Here is an 18,764-nt window from a genome sequence, read left to right on the forward strand (position 1 = left end):
TTTCCTTGCTACCTGCAAGGAATATCCCCTAAGATGTCAGTATGTTTGGTTCCCCTCTCTTGCTACTTCCCTTCTCCTCCCAATGAATATCTGTTGTGTATTTTGTTCAAATATAAACCCACTTACTATTTTACAATTTAAAGCAAACCTTAGCTGCTTCAAGTTTCTGAACAAAGGCGTTAGAAAGAAACGTCAAGACAGATTTATACAAAAACAGTTTTTGGCAGTCCCTAGTCTGAAACCCTGTTTATGTATGTTGGAGCTGACATCTAGAAGACAACTAAGCATAAGGACCAAAAAAGGACAAAAGACCAAGGTGTTTGTCTTGACAAAAGAATAGAGGGGATTTGTGTGGCTGGGAAGAAAGGCTGGATTTAATTGTGTCCACGCTTACAAAGACGAATTGACACCAAGACAAATTTGACCTTTACATTTATGTTCTGCAGCTTTGATGTGATAAGCTTTATCACCTTTTCTTTTCCTGCACTTTGGTTTATGTGAAGTTATTGTGGAGTAACGACTGGGTGTCTAGGTTGTACTGTCATGGTATTGGGTGGGGAACAATTATACTGCAGTTAGTATGGATTAAATAACTACAGGTATGTGCCTTTTTTTCAAGGGATAAGTGAGCTCAGAAATCACACTTGATGAAACTGTTTCTTTACCTGTATTAACTATGGCAACATCATATATTAAAATTAAGAGGTTTCTAAAAATCAGATGTACTCTTCAGGATTGTGTGTGGTTATTTCTTGCATTTCTCTCAGTTTGGGTAATGAAAATGGACTTTCTAGTCAGTTTGACTTCAAGGTTCTCATAGATTAGTATAATGGTGGAGCATTTTGAAACTGTTCATTTATTTTTTTCAAAATAACTACTTCCCTTGGCAATTATTTTTTTAAAAATGCACCGCAACATTTCTATTAGCCTTAGTTTTATATTTACAGAAAAAACTAAATATGGGGCAAAATCTGACCCTTCAACAATTTTTTGCAGTATGTAGAATTATTTTTAAGTAGCCACCTGAAATTGTAATTTCGCCAAAGAGGAAATAGAGGAATCCTACTTGCTTAAAAACCATAGCGGCTAATTTGTATTGTGTGAATATTTACTGTATCCATACAGTGTGCAATAAATATCTTCATCTGAGGTTTGTTAAGCTGTGCAAAGGACAGAGAGAAAATACATGGAAGTGGAGACCCTTTTTGATAATTTAAAATTGGACTGGACAAAATGTTGGAAGATGAACAGCAGGGGATGGATTCAATGACCTAACAAGAGTTTTTGTTCTCTAGATCTAAGCTATAAGCTTTAAATGTCATGTAATGGAGATCAACCAATTTTAAAGGAGGAAGGGAAGGACAGAGAATGGATGAACTTGTGGCAAAGGCACAGGAGAAGGACTCATAAGATCTGGGCTCATTTTCTAGCACTGCCTATGTGACCTTGGGCAAATCCCTTAATCATTCTTTGCCTCCCCTTGTTTTATTCATTTAGACTAAAGTTGTGGCTTTTGTGAAGTGGACTCCTGTCATTCTGGACTGAGACCACCTGTCTCATTTTTTGTAAGCTATTGAATGTAGAAATGAGTCTGACCGTTGGTCACTGACAATTTGGGACACCAGTCCTTTAATGAACAACATGAGGGCAGATCCCAGCTGAAATCAGTAAGGTTCAGTCCGTCCAGGAAAACCAAGGTTTAAGGTCACACTGCCTTGGGCTGGATTCACTTAGGTCAGTTACCTAGAAATGAAAGGCTGTGTGTTCCATTGCCTTTCCCTTGCTTTTCATGCCCAGTCCCTCGTATTATGTACTATATCAGGTCTGCTGTATTGCTTGTTTATGTTAGTTTTTTCAGGAACCAATTGTAGTTCAGATGTGGATATCGGTAGGAAAAAAATTGATTGAAGTTCAATTCTGCAAAGCAAAGACAAATGAACAACCATAGCTGAAGTGGTAGCATGTCATCAAGGTGAGAGAGGTCTCTCTTCGGGAAGTAGCCTGCCATGTTTCCTGAAGTCTGATGCTTAGCAGGACTCTGAACAAAAGAAGTAGAGATCTGCTTTTCAAAACCAAAGAAAATGATGCTACTTCAAATAAAGGTCAAAAATAAACAAATCATTATTCTGTCCATTTAAGGTATTTATATGGTCCCCATTACCAAAGTATCTGAGTGTTTCACATCACCCCTGTAAGGGAGGAAAATGCTCTTATCCCCTCTTACAGATAGATTAAAGATAGATCACACATGGAATCTGTAGCAGAGCAGGGAATTGAACCTAGCTCTCCTGAGTCCCAGGCTAGCACCTTAGTCACTGAATCATGTCTCTCCTTCCCCCCCAATTAAAGGAGCCATGGCAGCCCGGACTAAAGCTAGGGCATGGCTGGGATCTGAACCCTGAACCACTGTCACCAGAGGCCATACCTCTAGACCAGTGGTTCCCAAACTGGGGTTTGTGAACTCTTGGGGGTTAGCGAAATGTATCGGGGTTCTCAGAAAAAAATTCTGTAATGGCGGACAGAGCCGTCCCTAGGGACCCCAGGTGCAGGGGCCGGCAGCCTGAGCCCTGGGACCATGACTTCCTGGCAGAACAAGTTTAAGCTTTGTTGTAGTCATACATTGGTTGCCTGGACTGCTGAAGACCCGAATGCTTGTGGGAGGAACTCTTTAATTGAGTTGGCTTCTTAAATACCTTCATGCTGTTTCAAGTCTGGTACTCCTTGATGAAACATGTAGGAGGCTTAATCGAAGTGATATGAGCTACAAAAGTGAAATCTTGGAAGAGTGTTGCCGTTTTCATAATGTAATAAAATTAATAATGTAATGATAGCGTGTAATAACTATGTCATAAAAAATCCAAATTATTTCCAAGATCACTGCTTCTATCATTTATACTCAGGTAAGGGAGAAAATCCCTGGAAATATTCAGTTTTAGGAGGGGGTTTGCGAGATTTGATATTTTTGTGAAAGGGATTCGTGGGCTGTTAAAGTTTGGGAACCACTGCTCTAGGCTACCCAGCCACTTACACGTAGATCAGACAGTGATGAGTGGATTCAAAATGCGTAAAACAAGAATAGCTGCAAGAAACTAGATTATGTTTTGGTGAAATTTCATATGGACATTAACTTTTATGTATCAGTTTGCTTGGATTCTCCCTCCACCTTTTGGCCCCTTAGTTTGGCATTTGAATGAACCCCAAAGCTCCTAAGCAAAATTCAGTCTAGTTTTACCTGTTTAACTTAAATCTTGTCTTCACTGCAGAGTTAACTAAAGTTTATAGCTCAAGTATTGCCCCTAACGAAAGTCCTGTCCACTCACAAACTCCCTCAACTTGAGTGTAGTGGTGCTTCTAAGTCACATTGACTGACCCACCAGGGGTTACCGCTCTGGTTAGCACAAGTTGTCAGCTAACACAATCTCGCTGTGCAACTCTAGTGTTGTTTCACAGTGTGGCTGCTCTTGCTCAAGCTAGACTAACTTGGGAGGAGTAACTTAACTGTAGATAACTCAATTTAACTCTGTAGCAAAGACATACCCTGATATCTGCATGGTTTCCATCCCCTCGTCTTAAAGCACTTCTTTGTAAAGCTACTCAATCAAAACTTGACTCAGCTGTGCTGGAAAGGTTCATGACCTTTGCTGAACCTTCTGGTGAGTTTGGAGTTGGTGACAAAATCTTAACCTGGATGAGTAATTCCTAGCTTCAAGTTTCATTAAGGAAGTTCTGCCTAGCTCCTGTAATAAACAACTTCTGATAACTTTTGAAAGCTGGAATTAACCACTCTTTAGAGTAAACAGTAGACCCTGTTCTAGTCCTGATAAAGTTAATTCATACAAGGTTCTGAAGTAAAATAAATTAATAAACCAGTCGTGAGAAACAGACAGACATTGGATTTGGTTTCATTGCCCTTGTTGCTGTTTTCGTGCATGAAGTTGCACTTGTGTATTTTATACACAGCAGCCAGAGGTAGAAACTGAATCTACTTATGGGGAAATAAGTCTAGAGAGGAGTTACTTTTGGGGTTTTTTTTAATCATCTATTTGTAACTTTAGTTATCTGTAAATTGTGAAGTTCAGATTGGGTCCAGGTCCCAAAGTTTAGGTGTGTTGAGACCAAGGGTTTATACATCTCTATAAAGCACTTCATACAATTGACTCAACAACTTTCACATACTTCAGAAATGTACAAGTCAGAGATCAAAAAGCATAAATGTTATTAAATGGTTATTTTGATGATGATGTTGTTTGTACTATGGTATTGCCTAGAGCCCTCCAATGCATTATGCTAGGCATTGAATGGAATATAGAATGGTCCCTGCCTCAAAGAGTTCACAATCGAAGATGGGATGCAACAGTTAGATACACAAAAAGGCAGTGGAGGGCACAAGGTAACAATGAGATTACATGGTCAGTTACTAGCGTCTCACCCTTGAAACAAATCTGTTATATAAAAAATAAATGTAAAGGGCAAGGACTGTAATTTGACCAACTGAAGGTAAAATCTCTAATTGTTCTATTATGTTTGAGCTCAGTGTTTTTTATACAGACAGCACATTTTGGAGGATTGCTCAACAGTGAGCAAATGAGGAACTTGATACAAAGATGACTTCCTTTTGTTTTAGTAAACTGATATTCAACAGTGTAACCACTGCTGAAACTGGGGTCAAGACTTAACCAGTAAATACCAGTTTAAGCTCCCCAAAAGGTCAACATTTATTTTTGCGGGTGGTTCTTACCCAGTGACAGCCTTAGGTTGCCATAGAAGTTCACGTCAGATCAAAATATTATCTTAAAATTCAAGATTTTTTTGGATTAGTCGTGTTGTTATGCATATTTAACTAAAAAGCTCAGTTTCTTTGGAGAGTAGAATGTATACAGTTTTGTGGCTACAGACATCCAGGGCTCAGGCAAACCCAGAGTGTAACTGTCTTTAGGAAATGTTGCAAAACCTTCCAGTTTGGGAAAAGCCTTTCTATCATAAGAATGATGATCACAAGTAGGCAAGCCATTTGTCTGGTTTTAAGCTGGACCATCCTGTTTTTCTAAGGTTTGTCCCCCATATAGTTGCAAAAAAACCCGGACGTGGTTTTGTTCAGTATCAGACAGGGGACACCATTTTGAAGATCGCACCCTGCCCTGTGGCGGGACCTTACATGCCTGGTGGGGCCATGCTGTTCCTGGAAGTACAGGAATGTCTGGTATGGTGATGTATAAGTGCCCCTCCCACCCCATCCCATTAGTGACCACTGACTTCTATCCCCAAGCTGCTACAAACCAAAAAACCAACACAACCCTACCCCTTGCAGAGATTTGACTCCCAAAAAAGAAACATGCCAGAGACTCTATGAAGTCCGCTAGGGACTTTGCTGTTGCTATTGATTTTACATAGAAGGTGCTCAGACACCACTATAGTGGGTGGCAGTATAAACCCTAAGACAGATAAATGCAATACCAAAAATCAGCAAAGAAACCATGGCCTGGAGCACCCCACACTCAACCCCTGCGCATCTGGAGATTCCTGCTCCCTCACTGAAAGGAGGGGGGGAGGAATAGCTGACTATGAGGCATTATTTGCCCCAACCTGCATTGGGGAGGAAGCAGAGGCTAAGTGGGCTGGGTTTGGAAGTGGATAGGGAGTGGGTTTGGGGTGGGGCTTGCATTGGTCCTTCCTCCAGCCTCCTATCCAGGACTGACTGCATTGTCTCTTCAACAGATCCTGTCCCAGGGGTTGGAGCAGCCAGGGAGAGACCCGGGTAGCATGGCTCTACTGGACTTTCACTGGCAGGGACTGAGGGAGCTGTTTTGGTCTGGAGCTGCTGTACAAGCACAGAATCTTCCTGTCAATAGCCCTGGGGTCATCTTAAATTCAGGGCTAGATTTGGCACTTTATTCTGGAGAGTGGGAAGGGGAAGTTTGTTTCCACCCTCCTGATGGAACGATGTGGGAAGAACTCTCTGTGTTCATAGTTGGGGAGAGGTTTCTTCCCCAAACCCCAGGGATGATCCAGGCTCTGGAAAATATTGACTCCTCTTCCCTAACTGTTTGTCTCCAAGTATTCATTACTATAAGCTGTCTTCCTTAATCTGATTCACGTTCATCAATTTCAACAGACTTTCCCCTCTCCCCCCTTCAGAGGTGTCAATCTCCCTGCCTTTTTTTTTCTTCTTCTTTTTCACAGTAGTAGTATAATCTATCTGACTAGTTCCCTATCCTCTTCTTCCTGTGCAATCCAGAGATTTTCCCATCTGTATAATGGACTTGCCTCACAGGCACGTTGAGCATTAATGAGTTAATGTTCATAAAGCATTACTGAAGTGCTAAGTATTTCAGTGCCTCTAGCCAGGAAGCCTCAGAGCTCTGAAACAGTTGTGTATTATGATTGCCAAAGTTAGGCAGCACACTGTAATAAGTGACAAACTGCTGACTTTGTTAGCAGCCGAGCTCTCTCGCTGGGATTTCCAGATGAACCAGGAAGCAGAAGTGGAAACTCTGTTAAACACAGAGATCAGTGTTATATTGGTGTCAGGATATTGGTAGCATTTGGCCCAGAAATGAATTTAATATTCTAAAGTTGCCTCTTCCCCAGTCCACCTCTGTGATATCTTTTTGGTAGTGTACACTCAGGTTCAGTATTCATTATGCATCACTCAGACATTGTGAACACCAGAACTCTCTTTGCAATCCATGGTATCTGTGATAACTTGGGACACATTGGGCCCAGTTGTACTGCCATGTAGGGGTAAATCAGGAGTAGCTCTGCTGACGTGAGTGGAGTTACAGCAGTATAAGAACATGTCTACACATGGAGTTATTCCAGAATAGCTGTTCTGCTTTAAATTCATGCCCTACTATATGCTGGAAGAACTTTCACATGTAGAAAAGCCCGAAGAGAGGAGAATCGGGCTTTTCATTCTGTAACCTCTTCCGCCTGATTTCAGAGGGTGGGGAGTGAATTGTTAAAAAGTTAATTTAAAGAGAGTCTGTGCAGAATGCCACAGCCCCCCAGTACTCCCAAACAGTCTGGCTGAGGGTGCAGATTCAACGTGTGGTTTCAGAGATTATTTCCACATTTGTTTTGCCATACAGCTAATTGCAGGGTGACCAGATTTGAGTACAAAACTGGGACACTTGCCTATATGAGGAGAATGGGGGTGGAAGGGGCCACATGGTTGGCTTCAGTAGCTAGAGCTGTATTAGATAGGAGAGAGGTTTTCTTCTTTCTCTTGTTCTCTTTTTCCCACCATCTCCTCCATTACCACTATCCTAGTTTCCTGCTCCCTACTCCGTTCATAGCGGCCGCCCCCAACCACATACTCACAGTGGTATGCAGGTGCTGTTTTATTCCCTGGCCACTCTTTTTAGGTTGCCAATTTTGGTTGGATGTATTCCTGGAGATTTCATCACATACCATAATCTTTAAAGATGCATCTTTAATTCCTGGAAACTCCAGGCCAATCCTGGAGGTAACTCCCTTGCATTCTCCCCCTACATCCTGCCTGTTCCCCACTTTGTTAACCTAAAGGACCTCAAGGCCCAGGTGTCTCTTTTGGGCATTGGGATTTGACAAAGATGGGAGAGGTTTAGATGTTGAGGTGCCCATGTTTGTTATGGGCATATGGATGAGTGCAGTAGATAACCAGGGCAAAGGGAGGCAGAGAAAGAATCAGTAACCTATTAGGCGGTGAGAACAGGTTTCAGTGCAAGAAACTAAGGTTGCTTGCTGTTAACATCATAACAACATAAGGCAATTACCTCATGAATAGAAAGCACCAGCAGATTGTAATTAAAATGTGTAGTCATCTGATTGCAAACAAACAGTCTTCACCTCAGAGTCTGATACTTTCTCAGGGTGAGTCCAGAACACATGAGAACCAGCAAGCTCCAGACTAGTCATGTAAAATGTTGCAACAAAATCTCTGAACACCTAAAACTAGGTGAGTTATATGTTTCATCACAAACTGTCATATTCAGCTAATGTTACAGATAGCATCTTTCTGATCTCTGTGTTTATTCTAAATGCCAGGTACTAAGTTCCCAGAGTTTTCAAGCAAACTTTGGATGGTTTCTAGTTTGCAGCAAAATCCTCTGAAATTTCATAGTTTCCTCTCAAACTAAAATTCTGCTGTTTAGTCTCAGTGCCTGTGAGATTTTGTTGTTTGTTTTGTTCAGTTGCCAAATTGCAAGCAAAAGATGGAGGTACAAAGCAGTGTGGAGCAAACTGATCAACATTTACACACCAATCCCTGGGAAGCAAAACTATTGAGTTCAACACTGTGCTGTGATTTTTTTTTAAGGGGCATGAATTTTAGCTCTTTGCATCACCCAGCTCTGGTAATCATATTGGTGCTTGTTGCTGCTGCAGTTTACTTAGCCTGGTCTACTCTGGAGCTAATGTGAATGTACAGAATAATTGCTTGCACGGTTCATGGAGCATGGCAGTGGTCCTCTCCAAGGAGATGCTGGGAGTTCAATTAGGCATTAGGCCTCCAGTAAAAATTGTTATTGATTCTGCTTCTGTCCAATTACAATGTTGCATACTCACTTCCCCTCAGACTACAGTGAGAATTTGTCCATTTGTATAAATTATGTATGACACTTTTTGGCTCTAGACATATTAAAGTATAGATGTGAAATAATTACATTCGTAACACTTTTACTAGTTGTTGAGAAATCAGCTTGCTCAGCCTGGAACAGATTAATTGTTATTTCTTGGGGCAGGGAGGCTAAACTAGGAATTTTGCTGAAAATGTTTCCTTTTCCTATTCAACACTCTAGTTGTTTTTTGTCCATCAGTAGGATTTCTTACATGACTGTTAAAATTATGATCACTTTATTCCATTAGAACACTAGAAAACACCATGGGCTAAATTTAGACCTGGTGTAAACTATTTGCTTCACTGGATATATTTGGACCAATGGGTGTGGTATTCTACTAAGGAATGTGACTTTCTAACTATAAAGGCTCTCAGTACAACATCTTGATGATCTCATAATTTTTAACCTTAGTTTTTGCACTTGGAAAAGGGAGAATTCAACTTCAGTTGATCTAAAAGAATGTAGCATTTCCACATTGCTGATGTTAATGTTGTTAGCCAGGTCGGGAGCAATGAGCATGGGGTGAGGTGTCAGGGAGTGTGATATAATGGAATCAGGAAAGGATGTGGAGTCAGGAGGTCCTCCGTTCTAATCTTGGCTCTACCACCGGTTCATCTGTATGATCTTGGGCAAGTCACTTTGACTTTCTGACTTCGTTTCCCCATTTTATAAATGGGAAAATCAGTGCCCACCTATCTCCTCTCTTGTGAGGATTAATTAGTAAATATTTTCTTTGGACATCAAAAGCTCTATAGAAATCACACACAAAAAGCCTTTGTTAAAAGACCATTATTAAGGTTGCACTTGGAAGTTAGGAAATGCCAAAATTAAGGTCGTCTGTGCAATCTTAATTCGGCTCCCTTGTGCATCTGCATCATGATACAGTATTTAATTACATGATCAGACTGTTTTTTTCCAGAGGACCCCACCTCATTCAGTGCAGAGGATGGGTGTTTTCTCTTTCTTGCTCAGTATGTGGCTTGTGGCCTTCATTATTGCACACACCCTATTCAAATCTTGTAATGAAGACAAAATTATTAAAATTTCCTCATGGGTTTTTCTGTGGTGCTTTATCACTATCGTATCCGCTTGCTCCATAAATATGAATGAATTTATCTTCACAAAACCCCTGTTAAATGAGTGGGTTGATATTATCCGCATTTCTCAGCTGGGGAGCTGAGGCGTAGAGAGGTTAAGATCAAAAGTATGCACTGATTTTGGTGCCCAAATCCAGACAAATAGGACTGGATTTTTTTCAGTCCCAGTCTCATCAGACTCCTTTTCCCAGTTTGCTCCTTTTACTCCCTGCTGCTGTAGCTTTTGCTCCTCTGCATTAGAATCAGGCACCTTTCCTCCCCTTCCCCTCAGGCTGCTTGGGTGCCAACAGGGGGGTCACTGAGAACACAGGCTTCCTGTTCTCAGTTGTGCACCTGGGAGCAGCCATTACGGGTAACCTCCATAGTCCTGGTTCAGAGCATGCTTGGCCACTCTGCGTAGATGGAGCATACGCAGTCTAGTCAATGCTAAGAGCTATGGAAACTGGAGTGTGCCCATGGAGGTGAGTTTAGGTGTTAAGCTCTAACAGGTCTTTACTGAGCACATGCAACGGTGATTTTTTTTTCCAAAGGCTTGTAAGGTGGCCAAATTTGAGTGGATTTTCACAAGATGGCAAGAGGCTCATCCCTGACATAAAAGCCTTCCCACTCCAAATTTCAAGTCCCTGTTCCGAAGTATGGGGACACTAAAGCCATTGAAAGAAAAAGTCTCCATTTTTTAACCTGGGCAAAACTGATTATCTTTCCCTAGTCTTGTTCTTGGAAATGGCTCAACCATTTTGGTTGAAATTTTCCAGAACAATTCAACCTGAGGCAGATGCCCAGCATAGAAAATTTCAACCCAAGTGGTTAAAAATCTGGCAAGCTATAAGCAAGTGAAAAGGGGTCTTTTAATGAGAAGTATCAGGCAACCTTAACAATAGGCTGGGCTACTGGTTCGGTCTGTAATGCTAAATATTGGTAGTAGTCACGTACACCTGTCTTGAGGAGAATGGGGGCCAGACCACTTGTTAACAGAACCTTTTACACAGCAGATGATTTTATAATGTGCATCCATGACCTGTTTCTGGAGTTTGGGATGAAGAGATTACATATTGAAATTCACTGGAAAACGAGTGGCCTAGATGCCTCATGAGATTAGTAAGTCTACACCAAAACACTACAGAGGCCCAGCGTTCTCCCGTTGCTATTGTAAATGCATCTCCCCAAGAGGCAGTGTTGAACTAGTGCTGTCTACGCAGAGACTGAGGTTGGCTTTGTTGCATGATCTTAAATTATGTATTAATTATATTGATTTTTATCACTTTGAGGGTTGCCAGGTTCTTACCCCAAGATCAGGGCCAGTACAATTGAAATGTATTATATTGTTGGGAGCCCTGATGTGCGCAGTTGCATCACTCACACTATAGGAAGTCTTTTATATTTACAAATACACCTGTCCTCGGGAGCCAAAAAGTCTTACCGCGTTATAGGTGAAACCGAGTTCTATCGAACTTGCTTTGATCCACTGGAGTGCGCAGCCTCGTCCTCCCGGAGCTCTGCTTTACCACGTTATGTCTGAATTTGTGTTATATCGGGTCGCGTTATATAAGGGTAGAGGTGTATAGTTTATTAATACATTTAGCACAGTCACAAACACCCCAGTTTAGTAAGATAGAGATACTACAAAATGTACATCTGCACATCCATATGTTGACACCATCTCCTGTAGAACAACCTGAAATGTCAGCCATCATCTTCCTCATCACCTTCCCCATCATCATCAGTGGCCATCGTTCTGGCTTCTCCCAAAGACTATATCTCTCTCTCCTACTGCCCCTATGCTGGGATGCCACTTTTATAATATGTTACTGATATGTTTTATAATATGTTACTGCCCCTATGCTGATGCCATCATGTTTGATGCATATTCAGTTGGGGATTTTCCCCTTTTCCTTTTTTGTATTTCCTCACTTTACTAATGTTGGAGTGTCCTTTTCGTATAGGTTAGTATATCAGTGATCTCAAATTATTATCATATCCATCTATTTGTTACCATGGCCCTTTCCTGGTTAGGTATCACATTTGTTATTTCTGTCCTAACCTGTTGTTTCGGCTATTTCTAAGTTGTGGTGTATCTGTTAAGTTTTAAAAAGGGTAGGAAATTAGGAAAGCCCCAATGCCAACCTGCTTTCACGCATCCTCTGTGTTAAAGGTTGCAGTCATACACGGACCTTTTGCTTTAGCTCATCACCATCTATCTAGGTGAAAGGTCCCAAACATATGTACGCTAACTTTGCCTTAGATCACCATACAGGATGTAGCCGGCAGGTCGCCTGTGTTATAGCCAAAATATACTCTAATATAAACCTATTACAATTAAAACAAATAATCAAACCCATAGGAAACTTATAAGAAAAGATGTATAGGCAAGCAAGCAGCCTAGCCTTAGATGTATCTCATGTACCTGTTATGTATGGCAATTCATTGCTAGGACATCATTCAGGGCTGTGGAATTTTCACAGCCCTCAGCGGTATAGCTTTGTCGATCTAATTTTCTAGTGTAGACAGTCCCTGAGTGATTGGTTCAAATTCAGCTCTGAACAGTAGCAAATGAAAGCTTGTTACCCTGTGATGGCTGATTGTGAGAATTGTTGAATTCAGTGGCTTCTATCCAGTGTTCAGTGGAAAGTTCCCACGTCCCAAGCCCCGTGTTATAGCTGCCATGAACTGGTGTCTGTGGGCAGTGTCTGTAGAGGACTGAATGGGCATGAGGGCTGAACAACCCAGTCCCCTGTAGAGCGGGTCCTTCCAGGTAAGAATTGAAGCAAATATGAAGGGCAAGAAGCTTGCACTGCTGCTAGGTGTTCTGTCCACACATTGCCTGCCTTGAGCACTACAGTCTCTGTCGTGCACATTCAACTTTAACTTTAACACACCCTTTCTACAAAAGATAATTGCAAAGCAAAACATAATTAACATTTGCTAAATTGAATTGGAAACCCCAGTGTAACGAATTAGAACACTTTGGGCAAATCCTAATTTTCAGTGATGGTTCTATGTTAACAAAAAACATACACTATCACAGGAGTAGGAAAATATTTACTTTGATTAACCCATAACAAAAGCTGGTGATAGTTTCGTCCTGGCAAACAAAAGGAAAATGTCATAGGGAGAACCAAAGATCAGTATGACCCTAGATCTGCTGGGTCATGTCTGCTTTAAGCCTGGCCGTGCAGCTGTTGAAAATGGAGCAGGGTAAATGTGAGATTCAGCTGTAACCGTTGGTCTGCTGCATGCTAATGATGAGCTATTTGTGTGTGTGTATGTGGTTACTTGTGGAGTGTGTGTATGATACGCATCTATAATAACCAGTGTGTATGTGTCTCTCTGTTTGTTATAGTAGTGAGTTATTAAAATTCTCCATGTACAGATGGGGAAACAACTAAAAACAAAATGTGGTTGTTTCTCAGGTTGCAAAGATATTTTAAATTGTTTGTAAAGATTATAAACACTAAAAATAGAGGTCATTTTAATCTGTTACATTAACATATGGCCTCTGCTGTCAGTTGCTCACCCTCCTCGCTGCTCTGAAATCATGGTGCGATAGCAGTAGGTGTTGATGACCTGGCAGAGAGTTTGGTGTAACAAATTCATTTGAAGGCATGGTTCTCCTGGGAAAATGACTGTAGAATAGCATTACAAATTTCCATGTTTATGTTTCAGTGAAAGGTAAATGTGTTCAGCTTACAGTTGAAAAGAGATTCTTTTTCCTAATGAAGACAAAAACTCAACCATGAATTTAAAGTCAGTCTGGGTTCTTCCCTGCTTGTGCATCTTCCTCAGTAACCTTGACCAGTATAGAAATATACTTGTAAGTGTCCATCTATATTAACTACAACTATAGCTCACCTTGATTTGGTCACAGTGGCTTGTGATGATAGAAAACAAGAAAAGTTTGGCTTGATTTTCAGAGATCAGACGTAGTTTGCTTTGTTTGTATTAAAAAGCAAACCAAAACTTTTGAATAGAGCAAACTTGATTTGAAGCTGCTCAAAGGAATACAATAGGAAAGTTTGTGGTTCCATTTTTCCAGCTACCCTTTTGCAGAATCCCTCTTCAGAGTCAAAGCATTGCAGTGCAGTTTGTGGGATTTTACGTTCAGTTGATCTAAAAGGAAACCAGTGAAGAGTCATGTCTGCAGTGAAGAAAGGTCTGATTTTGTTGTGAAATGTGTGTGCATAATCTTGCATTCAAGCCATCTGCATTAATATTGTCAACAAAACAATTTATTGTTTCAGTTTAACAGTAGTTTTACCACTTCTCAATTTTTTCTCTTAGAGCTGGCCCTGGAGCCAGTCTCATAAACAGACCTCCCATTGGAATCAAAAGCAACAAAAGGTCCAAAGCAGTGGTTTGAACATACGTCTTCCTAATGCTGTAGTGTAGGTTCACGTCTCTTAGAGTGAAGATCAGTCTCTTTCTTGATTGTATGTGCTATCCTCTTTGTGTAGGATTGTGTCTATCTTACCTGTGTAGAAGAAATTCTGAAGGTACACATGTGGTTCCTGATATATTGCATCATGATAATAGACAGTGTCTCTCTTTTGTGAAAGTGTCTTTTTGAAGAACAGTGAAAAAGCAGTTTAAAAGGTTTAATTTGGCTGGAACGTCATATACCTGTTCAATGAAGATCAGTTGCTGTTCTTTACATTTTGAAAGGGAAGTAAAGTGTGTTCTTAAATATAGGTAAATGCAGTTTCCAAGAATAGTGCACTTTGTTTGTACCATTTTCAGTTATTCAGTGAAAAAACTAGTTTGTGTGAATTGGTAAGCAATTAACTTTGTTTTAATAACATAAAAAGTGTTGGGTCTGTTATCACCATAATGTCTGGGTGACACATTCACATAACTCTTCTATGCACCCGAGAGAGAGAGATGACCCAGTGATGTTGCAACCAAAAAGCAGAAGGATGATTCTGTTGGGATAGATAAGGACTTTTGCAGTAGAAGTAGTGGAGAAAGCAGTCTCTTGAGTTCTCTGTCACATAAGGAGAATCTTTAGGAGGTTATCCCAGTGTAGTGCATTTGATATGGTTCATTCTAAATAGCCATGCTGAAATAGAGCTAATCTAAAGCAAAGTCTATAGCACATCTAATATTCAGAGAATACTTGAATATTCAAGACATTTGGATAACTTTGAATAGCAATTGATGCAGTACCCAGCAAACCCAGGCAAAGATCTTTTTCATTAGTTGCTTATCACTGACTTCTAAGTAAATAGAGTAAATAAAACATAAAATCAGCCAGCATTTAGTGATGCTAAGACCTGTCCTTGGTCCTGATAAACTGTTAGTTTGTGGAGGTTAAAAGACTCCAAACATGTTTACCATGTGTAAAGATATAACCGTTTTTAACTGTTCAGTGCATTGTTGTGCTGACTTCTGGGCTCCAAATAGAGCATCAAAAATCGTACTGTAAAGGGGATAAATAGAACTCCATTAACTTGGTTAATTGACTAATTGCTGCTGATAATAATGTCACCTTTGTTTTGTATAGAATTTTCTTCATCCTTCTGTCTTCTTGCATTCACTGCTACAATTACTATATAGGTCTGAGGAACAACTGAGCACATAACATATCTTGGCATTCTGCATGTATTTGACCGTTACTGCGGAGAGTAATGATACAAAGGATGGGCTAACTTAGATCAAAGCAGGAAGGGGTTGTGTGATGTTATGTGACGCTGCATCACTTGTATGGCATGACATAGAACTGGGAAGAGAATGGAGTCCTGTATCTGGAAGGAGTCTGTGTCCTCAAGCAAGCTTACACCCAGAAAAGCATTGTAGGGGGAAACATCCCTTATGCTCTCAGCAACCTCCTCTACTCGTATTCTCCTCTATGAGCTTCTAGGAAGGAAGAGGGAACTGACAGGGCCACTCTGTTTCCCCTAGATTCTGGCTAGAGGAAGGCATATAGAAGAGTCGTGTTTCCCCTGGGGGTGGGGAAGAGCTGTAGGAACAGGATCTGCCTCTGACTTTGAGTGAAGGAGGAAACCAGCAGTGGGAAAGAAGAAAAGGAGGCAGATAACATAGTTCCTGGCACCAGTGCTGTTCCTCCTACTGGTGGGAAGGCTGAGAATTCTATGAATGCCTCCTCACCAGCTTTGCCTATTGCTCCCTATCCTCCCTCTATGAGGGTCTTAATCTCACTGGCCAATGACAAGCAGCAGGAGGAAGAGCTGGTTTCCCCCAAACTCAGGAGAGGAAGCTTTCAGCATCGGAGAATGAGGGTCACTCTCCCATGCTCCCATCTTGTATAACATCTGCTCAGCAACTCTGGGCTGATGTCAAGGCACAGAGTTTTGGGAGGCAGCTGGTATATCTTTAGCTTGCTGCTCTGATGTCAAGGGGTAAACTGCAGTGAAGTTACTTATCCAGGAACTCTGTCCTGCGGGGATGATAATGGACAGGTTTCCTTGTGGTCTCATGTTCTGCATATAGCCTTGCTGGGATGATAATAAATCATGCACATTTGTGAAGTTATTAGCTCAACCCCTTTCATTTTCTGGCCTGATGTTAAGCTACAGGCCTCTGATTCTGCAGTCTCTAGGTGCGCTGAGCTGCGCTGAGCTCTAGCTGAGCACCCTCACTTGCTGGGCTACTGGGCTAGTGTGTGTGTGTTTTGCAGTCTCAGTCCAGCCAAGAACATATGCTTGGAAAAAATACAAAAAGAAAAGTGCCAGCTGTAAGATTTTGCCTAAGTTTGGTCTTGTTAAAAATAATTATTGCTTTGTGCCCTTCGCCCCCAGCCTCTTGTGCTATTGTGTTATGGATCTGAACATAATTACAACAGCAAAAAAACTCAGGGTCCAACATACTGTTCTCTCCACCAGTAGCCAATAACTGGTCCTTTTTAGAGGAAAGGCTAATTTCTCCTCACATCTCCCTCATTACCACTGCCAGCCAAAAAAGTGCAACTAATTTTCCAGTACTGTTTGGGGTACTTTCTCCCTGATTGCAGCTTCTCCCTGAAACATCAGGATTTAGACTAGTTTCTGTGCTGGGTAGAGTGCTACAGACATTATCCTTATCCATATAAATGTTTAATCCTTTTTTTATTTGCTGGAAACTTACTAAGCTTTTTGCCCCGTCAAGAAGGAAGGCCTGTCTAGCCAGGGCTATTTGGCATAAAGGTATTTTCCTTCATGTATGTCAACTTGCCACAAGGTTTCTGACAAATGCTTTCATTACTTAGACAGTACAACAATAGTGACGGCGAAGCGACATGTGACTCTTAGTCTTCAAGACAGTTTAACAGCTGATGTACTGCAAAGAACGCTCAGCTTGACTGTGGGAGGAAATGAATATGCCAAAGGTACTGAGATGTCAACTAGCCTCTGCAAAACAAGACTGTGGATGTGAGAGTAGATTTGAAATGCTGGCTTTCAACCTATGAAGCACAAGATTTGGAATAGGTTCAGGTCACTGTTGTACCTTTAGCCTCCTCTGCTCTGTTGCTAACAGGCAGCCAATTTATAAGATGCACACTTACCGTCTACCTCTTCTCCTTCTCTTCCTCCACCAATTACTATGCATGCACACTCCCATTAGACTTATTTAGCACTGTCCACTCAAATACACTCTGTAATCAAATGATGCGTTAATTCATTTAACTACCTCACCAAAAACAAGAAGGGATGGGCGTCTGTAGTCGGGATGGGTGAGCTTTCTTTTATACTGTCCTCTATTCACACGAGCATCTCCCATTGAAATCCATGAGAGTTCTACCCTAGTTCAAAGGACCACAGAGAAGGGTTGGAGGATTTTTTGTGCATTTTACCTACTTTCTGTTGTATTCAGATCTTTTCTTACTCTTTTTTTCATACTTAATTTCCCAAATATCCTGAATCTTGGTCTTATTTGGCTACATATTTCTCAGTTGTTTTCCTGATACTATCAGCTCCAAGTGCTTGGTGACAAAACAAGCGTAGAGGCTTGGGGTACATTTAAGTCTCATGCCATGACACTCTTGGGGTCAAATCCAGAGGTGACCTATAAATGGTGGAGTAAATTGCACATTGGTGTACGTTGAAGGTAAATGGGTGCAATTTACACCACGAGGTGGTGCCAGAAGTGTGGAGTTATGGCAAAAAAGCCAACAAAAGGAGAGTGTAAGAAGGTGTACAATGAAGCAGCTTCTCCTTTCTTTTTGTCACTTACCTGTATAACAGTCCTACCTTACTGCTCTTCATTGTGGTTAAATTATATCCACTTATTACTATGTTACTTACACCTCCAATTAGGACATCGTTTGAATTTGGTCATTAATCATGTGATCTGTGACTCAGCCATTTTGCAACCATGCCTGTAATAACTTTTTAAAATATACTTTCTCCTCTGTCTGCCTTGTGGTGTTGAAGCTGCCATTGCAATTCACATTTTAGCCCTCTTATTTTGTCTTTACATTTTTCTGAATTCACATGTTCCCAGATAACATCCAAACAGTAGGCTCCCAAAGCTGAATGCCATCTGAGTACTGGTGTATTCGCCCATCCTGTGCCTGTAGGTGAACTTTTGTTGTTGGCCCAGCCTGGCAGCTAGAGGACATCCATGGAGGATCTCCAGTCCTTTGTCGCCTTAGGCTAAGAGCTTTTAAATGTTCACATGTATTTCCCAAGTACCCAACATTTCTCAGATGACTGCTTTGCCACAAATGGGGACCCAAACTTCTCAGCATCTCGTACCAACTAATGACGCGCGCGTGTGTGTGTGTGTGTGTGTGTGTGTGTGTCCTCAGTTACAAAGGGCCTTGGTCTGGCATGCTGCTTTGTCACTGACATCAATGCAAGGTCCCCCAGGGAATGAAAGGGCAGAATGAGACTGTAGAGTATTTTCTTAGTGTATACTGCCTTGGGTGGTTGATTTTGTTCAGTAAGCAAGTCTTTCCTTGCACTTATTTATTTTATAATTTTATTCTTTAATATTTATTGTCTATATGACAATGACATAGCTGAGATCAGGGCCCCAATGTGATTGTATTGCACAAACACCTAGTAAGTGAAAAGAATATCCCTGCTCTGATCATTTTACAATCTAAATAAACAAGGCAGCCAAAGAGAGGGAGAAA

The 18,764-nt window shown here is 41.1% G+C and overlaps 1 protein-coding gene across 4 annotated transcripts in view; it reads left to right on the forward strand.

Annotated features, from left to right (window-relative positions):
• Positions 1-18,764, forward strand: part of KIAA0930 (KIAA0930 ortholog) — a 140,713-nt gene that overhangs the window by 51,006 nt on the left and 70,943 nt on the right. The window contains exon 1 of one of the 4 annotated variants that reach the window (XM_073316090.1): positions 7,463-7,936. The exons of the other annotated variants lie outside the window; for them this stretch is intronic. Within the exon in view, the coding sequence (XP_073172191.1) occupies positions 7,867-7,936 (70 nt within the window). The 5' untranslated portion in view covers positions 7,463-7,866. Of the gene's footprint in view, positions 1-7,462; positions 7,937-18,764 lie in introns of those variants that run through there. 4 annotated transcript variants of the gene reach the window in all.

The sequence above is a fragment of the Lepidochelys kempii genome, chromosome 1, assembly GCF_965140265.1.
Source record: "Lepidochelys kempii isolate rLepKem1 chromosome 1, rLepKem1.hap2, whole genome shotgun sequence".
NCBI classification, from domain to species: domain Eukaryota; kingdom Metazoa; phylum Chordata; order Testudines; family Cheloniidae; genus Lepidochelys; species Lepidochelys kempii.